This window comes from Panthera uncia, assembly GCF_023721935.1.
Source record: "Panthera uncia isolate 11264 chromosome D3 unlocalized genomic scaffold, Puncia_PCG_1.0 HiC_scaffold_8, whole genome shotgun sequence".
Classification (NCBI taxonomy): Eukaryota; Metazoa; Chordata; class Mammalia; order Carnivora; family Felidae; genus Panthera; species Panthera uncia.
This window is the reverse complement of record NW_026057586.1, coordinates 19,784,640-19,800,798: the sequence shown is the minus strand read 5'-3', so window position 1 is coordinate 19,800,798 and position 16,159 is coordinate 19,784,640. Positions and strand designations below refer to the sequence as shown.

Genomic DNA, 16,159 nt, shown 5'->3' with positions numbered 1-16,159 from the left:
GGAGTATACTTCCTTCCTTCTGGAAAGAAGCTTTAGGGCTATCCCGATTTCTATACTATAGGCAGGCTCATTTCAACATTAACTTTTATCAAGTACACGTCAGTGTGAAACCAATTGTTTAGTCACTAATTGATTTTCCCCTTTCTCTTTACATATAAAACATATAAAGATGAACTGAGTTCCTAATTGCTAGTGGTTATTAAAACCTCCCAAATACGTCTTACAGGAAAAGAGAAGTTAATCCCAAGATTCTAGTGAAATTTCCATTTGGATACCAGGACTCCTTTTTCTTTTTTTCTTTTTGGTGTCCCATAAATCATCTCAAAGCAATTTCATTTTTTTCATGCACTCACTGTCCTGAACTGTTGTATAAAACTTGCCTGTGCTTCTAACACATATATGTCATTTCATGTATTTCACAAGTGAGTTAAATGCCATAATCGAAAAATTATGGGGTCACATTTAAGAGCCTGAGAAAGGTATGGTTTTAGAATTTGACTCTATGTAGTTCTTGTATTTTTGGAAAACTAGTTTGCTCTATGAAGAATCCAAATTCATGTAATAGCAAACCATATTCTGCCTGCATTGCACAAAAAGCAAGGCCCAAATATAATCTATACATTTTTAAGAAAGTGTTCATGCTGTTGCTAAAATGTGAATTGGCATATTCTACCCCAGCCTTTTCACAGGGAAGCTTTATTGGTTTTAATGAAATTACACATGCTAATTCTGAAATTACAGAATGGATCATGCATATAGACACAGGCGGTTTACTTAAAAATAAGAACAACCAAAAAGGGCCAGGCAGTCAGGAGCCATGTGGTCCCCCCCCCCCCCCCACCACCACCAACCTCCCGCCAAGGGCACAGAGTTCTAGCACATCCTTAACAGACCTGAGTGAAGCTACTATCCTAGGCACCATGTTAGGCCCAGACTCTCCAGTGGGCCTGGTACCTACCAAAAGTGGTTTTCCAGATGGGCTGCAATATGGATCTTTGAGCCTAGAAACCTCGTCATAGGTGGGGCAGCAGGGAACCCACACTGGAAAAGCACTGGCTTTAAAACCAGTTATTTCAGAGTTCAGAATCTGGCTCTGAAGCTCACTTGGGGTGTGACCTTAGTCCTGCTTGCTCTACTTCTCTGGGCTTCACTTTCTTAATCATTAAATGAGGACAATAACAATCAGCATAAAAGTTTCTACTGGCACCTAATATTACTTCCCAGGCTTCCTCTAGATTGAGCTCGGACTAACTTTTAGAGATCCATTCATTTTGACAGCCACTCATCAGCCACATCCGGGTTGTGCAAGGACTGGGGAGGGACCAGACCCACTATCTCAGTGACCATCACCGAGACAACTTTGAGAATCACAGCTGCCTATCGGACTCGGACTCAGTCGGTCAGCCACTGACAGTCAGTCTTGTGAGGTCTTTAAGAATAATTACTGGAGTATAGAGGGGACAATGTGAGAATCTAGAGAAACTCCACCGCTTATAAGATTCATCTAAGAGCGAGTGATATAGACATTGTCATAAGGTCTAAAATTTCAGCAAAATGCTAGAGTTTAGTTTGCAAGGAAACATACTTGCCTTATTCTTCTTGCAATTAAAGCTTTTCTGACCATTACCCTGAGCCACAACAGTTTTTTTTTTTTTAACCAATATACCTTAAGAGACTTTAAAAATGCTTTAATGCTTCCAGTTCCCTCCAGTACCATATTTAATACAAGGATTATTAGCATTAAACTTGTATATGTATGAAATATTTAAATTACCAGTGCTAAAACACGAGCAATGAAAGAAAGCTTTTTACAGAAGAATATCAGCTATAAATTAAGATGAAATGATGTGTTTTTTTAATCACTACTTCAAAAGCAAGCATCATCAATGTATGCTAAAACCATCAAGCCTAAGAGTACTGAGGAAATGGAATATCTGCCCAGTGCGAAAGTAACAACACAACAACTGTTTACTGATTGCAAGAAGAGAAAGATTTCTTTACAAGAGAAAGAATCTGGGGATCCCCACTTTCACCAAGTGATTAAAGTCAGCATCATCAGTAGCAGCATAACTTGACATTATATGCCTCCGAATGGAAAATAATATGAAGCAGATAGCATCATCTATGACATACTCGGGCCCAAAATGTGTAGCACCCATACGAATAAACCTTTAGACATAATTTCCAATCTATAGGTAAGACAAGTGATAGATAACAAATTAAACAGTACCACAAAGAAATAAGCTGACGATTCTAGATAGGGGAATATTTTTCAAGACAACTGGCCTGATTTCTTTAAAGTAAATATTTTTTTTTAATTACAGGAATTGTTCTAGTTTAAAAGAAATTATAAAGAGACAACAGAAACCAAATACCACGCATGAATGCGATGACTGAAAAAAAAAAAGCTACTGAGGACATTTTCATGGGAGGACATTTTAAGAAATGTGAATACAAATAGGGTATTAGATTGGGAAATTATTATTATTTTCTTTAGAAGTGATAATAGTATTTTATTTCAATGGCTAAGTGTTTTTAATTTTAAAAGACGTGAAAAATCTAGGGGTGAAATCTTATTAGGTCTGCCACTTAACAATGGTTCACTGAAAAATGTACATATACATTTATCTACATGAAGCAAATATAATAAATATTAGCAACTGTTTAATATAAGTGGTGGGTATACGACACTTCATTTTATTGTTTTTTCAACTTTTCTAAGTATCTGGAAATTTATGCTACGTAAGATGTCTAAACATTTTTTTAATTAAATAAATGGAGCTTGATGGTCTCTGTTCAGAAAGCTGCTATGGGGGTTGAAGGGAAAACATGTAAGAGCCTCCCCTTGTTTTTTTCCATAGCACCTAACACACAGGTAGAGGGCCAATAAATATCTGCTCACCAATGCGATGAAAGAATGTCTCCATTCTCCCCTTTGGTGAGTTTTGGGATGGCTGGTGTTGGGTGAGAGGTCCACCCATTAACAATGCCCCCAAAACAAACAAGCTGCTGCGTGAACAGCTGCCTGGGGCACAGTCGCGATGGCACACATGCGGTAAACTCGGGCCCTGTGATGTCTGAAGTCATCACGATTATAAATACTGTGCCCCACTGTCCTCACTGGCATACTCCAAAAGGATGGGACTGGATTCTCACCTTTGGTTCCAATAACATGCCCACCGGAAACCCAGAACATAGAATTCTCTCATCATCTCCTTTGAGAACGTTCAGCCTAGAACAGTGAGACCAGCACGGGGCCAGTACCCGGCGCCCTATAAGTGACGAGTGACTTTCCACGCTATGACCTGTGTGTCATTCCGGGGTCTGCACAGCACATTAGAAGGGCAGACTTCCAAAGGACTTTCTTTGAGACAGTATGGATTTTCTCATTTTTGTAGGCATGAAAACAATGCTAACTAATGGTTCCCATACATTGCTATTCCGACTTCCCGGTCTCAAACTGTGATGCTGGGGCCACAAACCTTAGGTTATCACAATTCTCACCCTGCTAGGCACAGAGTACACATAGTGCAAGATAAAGCCAACGTGGCCCCTGCCTTGTAGGAGTTTACAGAATCTCGCCGGAAATCAGCATTCAACAATCCAAGAGGCGCTATGGAAGGGAAGCATAAGGCAATACACAGGCACAGTACGTGGGCGGTAGAGGGTCCTCGGAAGAATGCATTGGACCCAGACTGATTTACTGTCCACTGTGAACAAACATTTAAGTGTAATGTCAAAGTAAAAAACAAGATGCATTTCTGCTTCCACAAGATCCAAGTAGCCATTTTTTTTTTTAAGAACAAAGGATTTCATGCCTTTTTTGCTTCCATGCTTCCTATTTTGACTTTAGATAAGGAAAACTTAAAGGGGCCAAAAGTTTTCGAATTAAGTCACTTGTAATTCTGTCTGTATCAAAAATAAAAATAATCAAAAGAAAAACAATCAGTTCATAAATGTGTAATTCGCTTCAGAACCAACTATAATGTTTAATTTCAATGAATCAAAAATGAAGTTTATGAGCAAGTCAAATTTCATATAGAGAAGATCCATTTTCTATAGTTTCAAAGTTTCTGGAATTTAACAGAAGTATCTGAGATTATGCCTAATTCTTAAATCCCGTTGGTTTTAAGGTCTCAACATCAAATAACTTTATCAGCATAGTCCTATTTGATTACTTGCTGAGAAAGAAAAAGAATGCAGTTGAGGTTAGAGCCTTGGACTTCACTAGAGAAAACAAGATATGGGCTGGGACATTCACAGTTGCAGAATTTTGTATAAAGACATCAAGGCGTCCTCCTGATTTTCAGTAAATCACTAATTCTCACTGCCTTTTAAATGAAGTTTTTATGCAGTTTATATCCATGTCTTGAATAATCAAATTAAGGCAAAAAGTCTAAAAGCTCTTTCAAGGTCACTGGCAATACCAGTTTTTGAACACATCTTTAAAATACAGTACATTCCTCTAGAACATTCTAGGAAACCATCAAACCTAGGTACACAGTACATCACCTGGGAACTGTCAGAAAAGCAAAGGCCCAACTCATAAGATTCTAATTTAATTGGTCTCAGATAGGGCCCAGCTTTCCATATAGTACACACACACACACACACACACACACACACACACACCCCACAAAACTTGCCCAGGAGATACTAATAATGAAACGATTGCTGTAGACCTGGTCTATATCCCAAAAAAGAAAAGACAAGCAATTCCTGATAATCCATCCTGAACTTTCATTTAAGGAGAAAACTTCTGCCTTAATAACAATCACTTGTGTTGACATCATCATTCCATTCAAAAACAGAAGATCTCGGCAAGATTAAAAAGTTTGCATTCACCAAACATCCTATTCAAAGCAGCAAAAGAGGCCAAAAGCAAATGACATTGTTTTTTTTTTCCTTTTGTGATCTTCAATGATGCCCATTAGGTATTAGTTATTGGTTACCGGATAGAGGTTGGACTATCTTGCAAAAAACTTCATTTCCGCTCATTTTCATTTCTGTCAGACTTTCCATTATAAATTTTATTTTCTCTCAGTAAAAGTAGTATGAGGTTGCAATTTGGCAAGAACATTTTAAGCCTGGGTGTGATTTCCGTACCCCAATTTGATTTAAATTAGTTTTGCCATATTTAGTGAGGACTAAAAAAAAGTCCATTTGGCCGCTTTGCTTTTGCCTATTGGTTCATTATCTACACAGTTTCAAAAGTCTGAAAAAGTTACCATGTTTATTTCTGATAATTTTACGTGGAAATGCATTAATGAATTCATATTACTATTTTTAATGAAAACAACTTAAAAAGAACCTGCCAGCTTTTGTTTTTTTGGCTAAAATATCTACTCTTCAAAAAGCCACATGTTTTTCACTATTCATGTTAAATCCTCAAGAGGGACATCACAGATACGTGTAATATTTTTTTTAACCTGATGCATTTTCAAATACCATACACTTCAAAATAATAATTTATTTCTCCAGGACAGCATTTTGCTACCTGTTGCTTACCACCGCTATTTCTCTACACCAGACAAAAGGCTATTTGGGACTGGAATAAGCATGTTCCCATGTAACAGTGCTCAATCCTCTAAGTCCACAGGATACATTGTTATAATATGATAAAGCTGCTTTTGGAGCTCCTCAGGGCATATACCATCTATAGGATTTCCACCCAGCATCTCCATAATGTAGTAAACAGGAGAAAACAAAAGCTTTCTCTCCAGGAAGCCACTCACCTTACCACACAGTGGGGAATCATTTCAGCTGTGATCTGCTACTTAGACTTGAAGCCCAAGTACCCGACACTTTGCCTTTCTTTTTGGTTTGCATAGCTGGTGTTGGAGACGGGGATTCAAAAAGCAATTCGGCATAAGAGAAACATTCACTGGAAGAGACACACTATGGTCTGCTCTATTCCCAAATTTCACGGAAAGCAGAAGAAATTCATAGTATGTGCACTTTTCCTCTCCAGCCTCAATTTTCTCAATCAGGGGATTTCCAAAATTTTGCTCTTTTATTTATCCTTAAGTGATCACACTGTTTATGGTTACTGCTGAGACCATGCTAAGCACAGAGATAGTCGGTTCTTGCAAGACTCACGACCACGAAGCAGAAATAAGAATGACAGAATCGCCACACTCCACAGCTACATTATGAAGACTTTTTAAGAAAAGCATATGCACTCATACTCCTATATACAACAGAATTTTCCTGGACATGAATGTCTCAAAACGAGCCTCCCAAGGCCCGGAAATTCAGCCATCACACACCAGTCCGTCCACCTCTACTCCACCCTCTGCCCCCTTCCACTCCTCACCTTGTGTCTGCCAAAAAAATCACTTCAGTTTCACCCGAGGGAAGTATTTCCCACAAACCGAGGGAGGGTCTGTGTCCCTGCACATACACAGACAGACTCACGCGGTCTGGATGATGCTTTAACAAGTTAAGGGGCCTCGCGCTTACTCAGCAGAGGAAATCTTTGTGTCTGTGAGGAATCACGCCAATTCCTATTAGTAAGAAAGGATACAGGGGCGAGGAAGCCTATTCTCTCATTGACCAGAAAAAGAGGCCCAGCGAAAACAGAGACCTCTGCCATGACCATCTGCAAAAAGGAAGGATGTTGTCAACTTTCTTCTCCCCAAAACTCTAATGACCTCTGCCTTGACCCTCAGAAACCAGATACACAGGAACCGGCTCTTCTGCAGGAATTGGGAGCTTTACACTAGAGACTCGGCACTAAGAGGCTTGTCGCCCGAGCTATCTGCCCCGAACATTTGCACTCACATTCCAAAGATGTTTCCGTTGCGCTGGAATGGCTGTAAATTTCTTTCCTGCAGAATTCTTTCCAAACAAACTGCCATGAACTGTACTCTGCAGCTTGTGCAGCAGGACTTCTTAACCAAGCACGGTTCCCCTCATCGCAACCAATCTTTTAGATGCCGAATAGGATTGAATTGGTAGCTGGGCCAGAGGAGGCAACTTTAAAAATGCAAATATATCCGGGGGGGGGGGGGGCGGGAAGAAACCTCCACCAGAATTCCACCTTTAGTGACATATGACTGATCCATAAAGGTAAATCCTTCATCCTTCACGGGCTCTATTTCATTGCTAAAACTATTTGCTTACGTTTTCCAGGATATATTAAACAGGTTGTTTCAAAAATTCAAAATTGATTTTTTTTTTACCCATTTCACTAAAGAAAATGGGAGGGTGAGAGGGTTCCAGAGAGCAAGCATTCCCTTTCTAGCACAAGAAGGTACATTCTGCTTAAACGAGGAATAAACAGTAGAAAGCTTTGAATATTTGACAGGATTATTCAATTTTATCAAGAGTTTTCCAAAGTAAGAAACCAATGCAAAAAAGAAAAAGAAATCCCAAACAAAAGATTTTAAAGATGCGATTAATTCCAATTGTGAAATAAATAAGAACACATCTATAAAAACTCAATTGTCTTAAAGCTTATACTTTGGGCTCTGGATATTATTTTCAGAACTGGGCTTTCTCTGGGCAGTGAAAAGTATGCAAATGCAGAGTGCACACAGACGCAAACACACACATGCTATACCTTTGTATTACACTGGCATTTTATTATTTAATTAAAGTATTCTTATTTTTCTAGCTCACGCATGCTTCCCTTGAGACGGCTTTGCTGTTAGCCTGCTGGCCTTGACTTCCAGCCAAAAACAATTCAGAAACAAAAAGGGACAACAAATCATATTTTCACAGACATTTTTATCCCTCAATACAACCCTGTTTTCACACAACATCATACAGCCCCTATGAAAACTATAATTTAGGGCAATAACCACCCGAACCCAGGGTCTGACACATGGCTGCATGAAGTATTTCTAGTGTGAGAAATTCTCAAGTTCTTAATTGCAAATAAACTCTTTTGATAGAACCACTTTAACCGGCGTTGCTGGTTTGCAAACAGTGCCACTGGTACCGGCTGATGGATTAAAAAATAAAAACAAGCCAGTGAATGTAGTTCTGATACAGCAGGGATCTAGAGACGAGGTGTTTATTACTTCCAAGGTCTGTGTTATTTCGTTACTTTTTAGAAGAGGGAGGCATCGGCAGACTTTCGGTGCATCTTAGTGCCACAGTCTAAGATGCATCACCTAATTTACACAACAAACCGTCATTTACCAGGTTAATTCTCTCAACCCTTCCCCAAGCAAGAGTCTCACTTACCTGGTGGCAACCCTGTAAGTTTGATTCTCTCCCATAAGATGAGTAGGAGCCCCTTTCTGTTTTACCTGCCAAGAGAAACAACAAAAAAGTGTAAATTACGTTTTTCCTTTAAAAAAAAAAAAAAAATCTCCAGGTAACAGACATCCACTTCTCTTCCCCGATGTTTACATACGTAAAGTAGGCACTACGGGCAAATGTATGCAAGCAAGAGAGGGAACAGCACTTCCTCACTCTGGCTATGATAAACTGGAAAAAAAATATCCTTCATTCCTATTCTTAGCCAAACTGCTCCACACTTCCAAAAACTGTCATTCCAATGGCCTCCACTTTCTCTAACAAACAAATTGTCAGCCCTTATTTTCACTTTCTTTCTCTCACAAAATTTAAACAATTTCATTTTTATTTACACAGCAGGCAAATTATCTATGTAATGACCCTAGTCTAGTAATTCCCATTGATTATATTGACACTTAATGGTGAGGCCAAAGCTAATCAATCAAGGCTCTCCAGATGGTGAATATAGCAAAGAAACTACTCAAAATTCTGACTCTCTCTCTCTCTCTCTTTTTAAGCTCCCTTTCCCAGGGGTACACCCCATAATGATCGAAATGATGATGGAATTTACATTTGGGAAAGGGGGCTTTTGAAAAATTGCCCCCTCTGAACCCAAATTCAGATTCTACCAACTGACCCAGTAGAACAAGGAATAAGGCAACGTCAGTGTCTGGTTCCAATTCTAACAACTCAGTTTTTATCCGTAGATGGCTCTACAGAGATATATAGAGCCTCAGATGCTATCTGGCCACATCTAAGGATAACATCAAGGCTGCTCATTTGTTTATTTTAGAAGTATCTTTAGCCTTAATAATCTGCAAGGGAGACAATGAAACCACATTTCAAGAGATCTAAGCAGTAGAATTTAGTGACATATGAAGAGTTGTCATAGAAAATTGATCCGTATTAGGACATTAAAAAGGACTAGTGACATGACTAGGTGCCCAGAACATAAGCCCCACCCCAAGAGGGAGGGTTACTTCTTTCTTCAAGAGTAGAGCTTAAGGGTGCATAGTACTTTACACCCAGGACTCTACTGTTCTTTTTTCCAATGGGAAGACTCAACAGTGGTATTTTGAGACACTGAATTGAAATCCTTCTAAAGTTTACAACCCCCAAGTTTTCCTCCCTCAACTCCAGTTAAAATAAATGTTAAAAGTAACAGTAGTCATTTTTTATCTTTTGGTTCAATGACAATGCTATTAGAGTCTACCTTCCTGACACCACACAAAGAACCTATCTTTAATAAATCTTCTATCTTGTCAAAAGTGCACCTTGTAGCTAAGTCACTATATACATAAAATGGAAGATGATTTTCAAAAAAAAAAGCCAAACCTGAGTGTTAAAATTTCTCTCTCGGTATTAACTTTTCTACTAGCTTCAATGAATCTCAGGCTTAGGAAAACACTTCCCCCCTGCCCCATTTCTGGTATTGTGTTGAGGGCAAAGTAGAAAATCAATGTCCGTATCAGTTTCAATTCCAATGAAACAGGATACCATCTCATAGACTGTCTATCAAGAAAGATCTAAGAGAATAACTTTCATTGTATGAGGATTTTACGTTAAAGAAAAGACACGTTTACCCATTTCAGAAGCATAAGTGGTCATACAGACATACGTACTCTTCTGTGTAAACCAAGTGTAAACTTATACTCTTTAATTTCTCTTTGTAAATATTACTAACAGAAAAAGCTCGACCTTTATGAGCTATCAAATGACATATGTCCTTCCTTATGCTCTTATGTCTAAAAAGCTTCAATACAGCCACCACATAGTTCACTCTGATGTAATATCCACTTGTTTAACAATCAGAAAAGCAGGTGGAGTAGGGAGGTAGGCAGACAGACAGACAGAAAGATAGATGGATAAAGGAGAATTTACTCTGACTTCCCAGTTAAGTGAACAAACATCTAGTGTCCTGTTTGGGTAATTTCTAAAAATCAATTGCAAAATACAGTAGGAAGGAAGAAGGGCTATCTAATTTTTCTCTAGAAGGAATTACTGAAGCTATCCCCTATAGAATTTCACCACCTGGTATTATTTCCCACCCCTGACTCCAGCACAGAGACCTGGTTCCTACCAGGATTTGTCTCAATTCATATATATAAGCTGGGGCTATTCCTTCCATCATTTTAAAGGTAGAAGATCAGTGCAAATAGTAAGGGGGAGAGAGGGGAGGGGGGAGAGAGAGGGAGAGGGAGAGGGAGAGGGAGAGGGAGAGGGTGAGGGAGAGGGAGAGGGAGAGGGAGAGAAGAAGAAGAAGAAGAAGAAGAAGAAGAAGAAGAAGAAGAAGAGGAGGAGGAAGAAGAAGAAGAAGAAGAAGGAAGAGAGAGGGAGGAAGGGAGGGAAAGAGAATATGAATGAAAATAAATGGAAGAGAAAGGAGAGAAATAAAGAGAGGGAGAATGAAATGAAAAGAGCAAGGGGGTAGGAAGGAAGGGAGAGAAGGAGGAGGGAGAGATGAGAAGAATATGAATTCACGCTGCACAGAGTCCCCAAAGTACTCTTGGCTACATAGACCCAGCATTCTTTACTATCATATCAGATACAGACTGCTTAATCTTAATTTTGCTTGTTAAAAAATATTTATCCAGATACAAAAATAAACCCACTGCAAATTACAAGTTGTCAGGGTTAAAAATCTACTCCTGTTTGTGTGGGGGAGGATAAGAGACCAGCATAGACATGAATCATTCTCAGTAATTTGAGTGTTTCCATGACATCAATGGGCACCCGTCCAGGACTCTGTCGAAGTCTGCGAGGTACCAAAGAGGCAGCGCAGCCAGCAGGAGGCTGGGAGGTGCACTTTTTTTTTTAATTTTTTTTTTTTTTTTAGGATTATGCTCCTTGTAAAGATTTCATCTGTAGCATCCACTTTTACCATCAAATAGATCGCTCCAGAGATCATGAGAGAACACATTTCATTCTGATAGTGTAAGCCTTTAACTTTATTACATCTTTTTGTTCCCAAATTCAACTATAAATCTGCCCTCACAGCCCAAACCCCTGTTTGGGAGCAAAATAATCAGGGACTGTGGGCAAACCGAGCACCTTCTCAAACATATTATATCTGTTCCTATCATTTGCTAATGACAAACAGCAGCCATTTTACAATGACATCTCAGTTTCTAAAGAATATATATATGTACATATATATATCTTTTGTGCAAACTGTCCATTAAAAATTAGCTATGGTTTTGATGTTGATTTTCTGCTTAAAATTCGCTGGAACATTTGTTTCAGATAATAAAATTTTCAAGAGCACTGATAACATGTCTGAGTAGGATTCTTAAGTGACTATCTGTGCTCATGAACACAAAAGCCCCTAACTATCTGCGTTTCCTCTATGTCAGGCATGGGTTTTTGTCACTTATACCTACTGGCTGGCGCGGACAGCTTCTTTCCTCCTTTCTCCATTCTTCGACACCCACCTCCCCCCCCATCCCCACAACCACAATGAAGCCCTGAAAGAGCTGAAGGTTCTATTTTCCCAATATTTAAAAGAGATAGCAGCGATGAACAAACCCGGCGCGTTCACTGCGGAATTTTCGAGACAACCCTCTAGTACGACGATGCGACAGCCGCTGCGGATATTTTTTGGCACAAAGACAATGGTGGCAGTGCCAAGCCCCATGGCGAAAACTACTCAGAAGAGGCATAAGGGTGGCATTAATCGCTCAAGTCTTTTACTGCATGGACTACTGCTGTCCATATTTTAGAAACTAAAAGTACCCGTTAGTAACATTTGTTGTATGCCCGTAAAGGGGTGGGGCGGGGGGGGGGGGATTCTGAAATATATACCAGAAACCAATCTTGTCAGGCATTTGATTCATTTTTATACCTAAAAGGACCAAATGTTAAACTTTGCTGCTGGTGATGATTTGCCTTGCACGAAACGAATGATATGACCTAATGGAGTACACTGAAGGCTGAATGAAAGCTATAGAGAGGATTTCATAAACTAAGTCGACATATTGGCTAAACAACTTTCTTCTGCAAAAATGATGTATACAAGGAACATGTAATACTATGTCACAATTTTTTAAATTAAGCAAGAAAAATGCTGTAAATGAGCAGACACAACATCCGTCAATCAATCCTTCTGGAGACAAAGGAGATCAACACGCAGCCCCTTCTCCAGAACAAGTCGGCATCTACAGTGAGCAAACAATCCAGAAAGTCAACACGTGTTTTGACCAAATTGAACCCATCAGCTGCTAAAACCTATATTTAAATTTGACTATTAAAATGGCAGCAATTGATAATCAATAAAGGATTCCCTTGCTTCTTCTGTTGCCCTTGAAACACAAACCTAAGCAGAAAATATAAGCTGCTTCCAATTTTTTTAAAGGCCAATATTTTTGTTGATCTATTCAATAAACCCTTTATCTTGCTGCCCTGGGAAGGTAAGGGGGAAAAAATGGTTTTTGTTTAGGGGCATTACTGTTAACAAATGTCTATAAAATTCCAAATGTAATACTTTTATATTCTTATATCATTTTCCATTTGACTTCTATTTTTTTCTTTCAATATATCCATGGTATCCTATTGTAAGGGAATGCCAAGGAAACCGGATGAGAATGAAAACATCACTTAAAGCAAACATGATCTCATAAGTCCATTTATTTACAAGGATACATCCAAGAAGTATCACCTTTGGTAGATTACTGCACCTGAACAATTCTAATCCACATGGAAACAGACAAGAACAACTTACTGATAACGTGATTTCTGAAGATAGGCTGTGGTTGACCAGTAGGGTAATAACAAGGTCATGTTTGGCTTTCTGGCCTTTCATTCTTAAAAGGTCACTTTAAAAATGAAATACACATGGTAGGTATTTCATCCACCACTGAAAAAGATGTACCTATACCAGTGGAACATATCATCCCATGAAAAGCCTTAATGAAAAATTATCTGATGCTTCAGGACAAGCCAAGCAAGGCTGTTTCGCTGTTAATCCTCATTCTGGGAACTGAAGAATGAGCCTTTTGTTCCCTGGCATCAGACTGGGGAACTCATCATAACCATGTTCGGATCAGAATAAATCTCTGTCCCCAACCCCAACCCATCATCCCTGGTTACCCTATTAATTTTTTTTTTTTTTTTTTTTTGCATATTGAAAAGACTATTTCACTAAACAATGACTGAAATTTTTGGTGGCTCTGAAAGCATATGTGAGGTTATTATTTACAGACCTTTCATCTTTTCCATGCTCGCTTTTCCCTCCTTTACCCAAATAAGAATAACTGAGTCCTTGCCATGTATTACTGCCCACTACACAAAGGGCATATGCAGACTGATTTATTCAATCTGCACAACAACCCTGGGAGGCAGGTAATATAAACACCATTTTATAGATGAGGAAACTGAGACACAGAAAACTGACTGAGGTTACACAGGAGTTGAGTGACCTAACCAGGATTCGAACCCTAGCAGTTTGATTCCAAAGGCTGTGCTCTTAGCACTATTCTGTGCTGCTACTTAAAACTCCAGAGGGGAAAAGAAAAAAAAAAAAAAAAAAACTATAAATAAGCAAGAAGCCCAATACTGAAGACTCAAATCCCAGAACTCAAAACACTCATGAATTTGATATGAAATTAATGAAAGTGTCTTATAGGTGGTGATAATTTACATTTACATGGTATTTTATCCCTAAAAGGTCTCTTGGTACTTTACAGCAGTGCAACTGACGTACACCAGAACCTGTGACATCATATAATAAACTGCAACCATCTCCATGTTAACTTGAAGCAACTAATCAACAAAAACATGGCAGCAAACTGCATCTGTACACATTCCCTATGTGAAGAATATGACTTCGTATTAAGATGCATGCACAGAGAAGAGCATAAGAAAAAATATAATATAGGACAACACAGCATCACTTATGAGAGTCTTCTCTGAAATAGTAACCCCACAACAGGCTCCAAAAAACAAAAGGAAGGCTAATTTAAAGAGTCTAGGAAATGTTACAAGCTACTTATATCCCTCCCCCAGAAATTTACATTATATCTTAGCATGTTAAAGCCTCTGAGAAGTCCTGCAGTGCAGACATTTATTTTAGCTTAATGCCATATTTCCTAAACTTATTTGAACACAGATCTGCCTCCATCTTTTTGTCATTTAGTACAAGTCATGAGGAACTTCAGGAGCTACTATTATTAAAAAAAAATAACACTAAGAATGTGTTGGGTTAATATAGGTTTGTAATTTTTTATGAAATAAATAGTATGTCTAAAAATCGATTTGATTTTAATTAAATTGATCTAAAAACATTTTTCATTTTTTGTGATGTTTCTATGCAGATACACCTTTGTGTATGACCAGTTCTGACTAGCTGGTCAACTTTAATTACCCCTGGTCTTTGACTGGTGGTACGAGCCTGCATTTGCAAGAAATCAGAAGTTGACATTATTCTTCTGATGTCTCAAATTCAAAGAGCACTGGTTCTCTCCTACAGAATCTCACTGTTCCAGGACAACTCTGTCTTCATCTATAGGCACTAAAAAAATCCCAATTTAATAAATTTTATGCTAAAAGAATTACAACTCAATTTCAACAGATAAACTAGTCATTCCACAGCCTAGAAAATTCTCTTCCTCCCCTTCTTCCTGAATTGAGACCAGAAAGAAAACTGGGGGGAAATGTGGCTATGCACATGGCGTGTAGCAAGGGATGATGGAAGTTGGGAGCTATCCATGTCCCCAGAAAAGACCAGCATCAGTCCTCTTTTTCAGGGATGTGCTGTAGTCATAAACATAGAATACTAAGTAATGATCTATAGCTCTGATCCTGGAAAATTATGAGTTTTGGCTGCATTTTGTCACTGATTCACCTCATCTCGTCTAGACACTGTGCTGCCTTCAAAACAGTGGGTGGACTAAAATTCCAGCTACGCCGACTATCTTGAGACACCACCAAAATTCTTCCTTTTGCGGGACTGCCTATGGTTCAGAATCTATATTCAATTCTCCTTAAAGCACTCCCATTTGTAAAGCACTGTATGGTAGGCAAAGTAATTTAACTTACATACTTAAGACAATACACCCTAAGAAGTTCTCAGAGGGGCATTTTCCTCTCTAGTTTTATAGATGTGTCACTAAAATGAAGAAAGAGCAACCAACTTAGACGTGTAGAAGACATTATACAGGTATCAAGAGATAAAGCTAGAACACAAACCTCCAATTCCAGTATCAAAGCCCCTTTAGATATATTCCACTTCTTTTTGGAGTATTCTAGATAAATGTCAGTATCTGCTGTGCTAACAAAGATTACTCCACCTGTCTTCTTCTCAGTGTGTACCACAACCCTCCCCTCAAATCATTTTAACTCAATTTGTAAGGCAAGAAGGAGTCCTCAAGTCCTTTGATGGATGAAAATGTTAGAACAGACAGGCATTTTGAATGACCATCCTCTGGTACACCAAAAATTACCTTCTAGATGCAAGATGAAAAGTACTGTTTTAGGATTATTTCACGTGCCCTAGACAACAGCCAAAATAATCCCCTCACACTCAGTGTCATGCTTCGGAGAAGTGCACACATTATCAAATTAAAGCACATGAGTTTTATGCTTTACTTTCCAAATGCAGGAAAATCTTTCACTGAAAATAACGCTAATTCCACAGAGTGTGCAATTAATCAACATAATCACGGGGATAACTTAGCTGTTTGGGGAGGTGTGTCAAATAACTCTTTAAGGCCACTAAAGTGCCACTTCAGCCACCAGAGTAATGATTTTCTGAATCAGCAATTTGTACAAGGGTCCCCTGGAGACCTGAAGGACTAAGGGCAACCCTGAAATCACTCAACTTACTTCTAATGAGTAACTTACCACTGGCTTTATGTGAATAAGATCTTAATAGTTCTGCCTCCCCTGTTTTATATTGTTACCGCAGTTTGTGTGCATG

The 16,159-nt window shown here is 38.8% G+C and overlaps 1 protein-coding gene across 9 annotated transcripts in view; it reads right to left on the bottom strand.

Moving 5' to 3' along the window:
* The window catches only part of TCF4 (transcription factor 4), a 243,940-nt gene that overhangs the window by 163,876 nt on the left and 63,905 nt on the right, over positions 1-16,159 (bottom strand). For 7 of the 9 annotated variants that reach the window (XM_049619967.1, XM_049619973.1, XM_049619975.1 and 4 more), the window contains one exon: positions 8,194-8,258. In XM_049619967.1, the coding sequence (XP_049475924.1) occupies positions 8,194-8,258 (65 nt within the window). Of the gene's footprint in view, positions 1-5,735; positions 6,967-8,193; positions 8,259-16,159 lie in introns of those variants that run through there. The other 2 variants (XM_049619969.1, XM_049619968.1) reach the window with 2 other exon arrangements.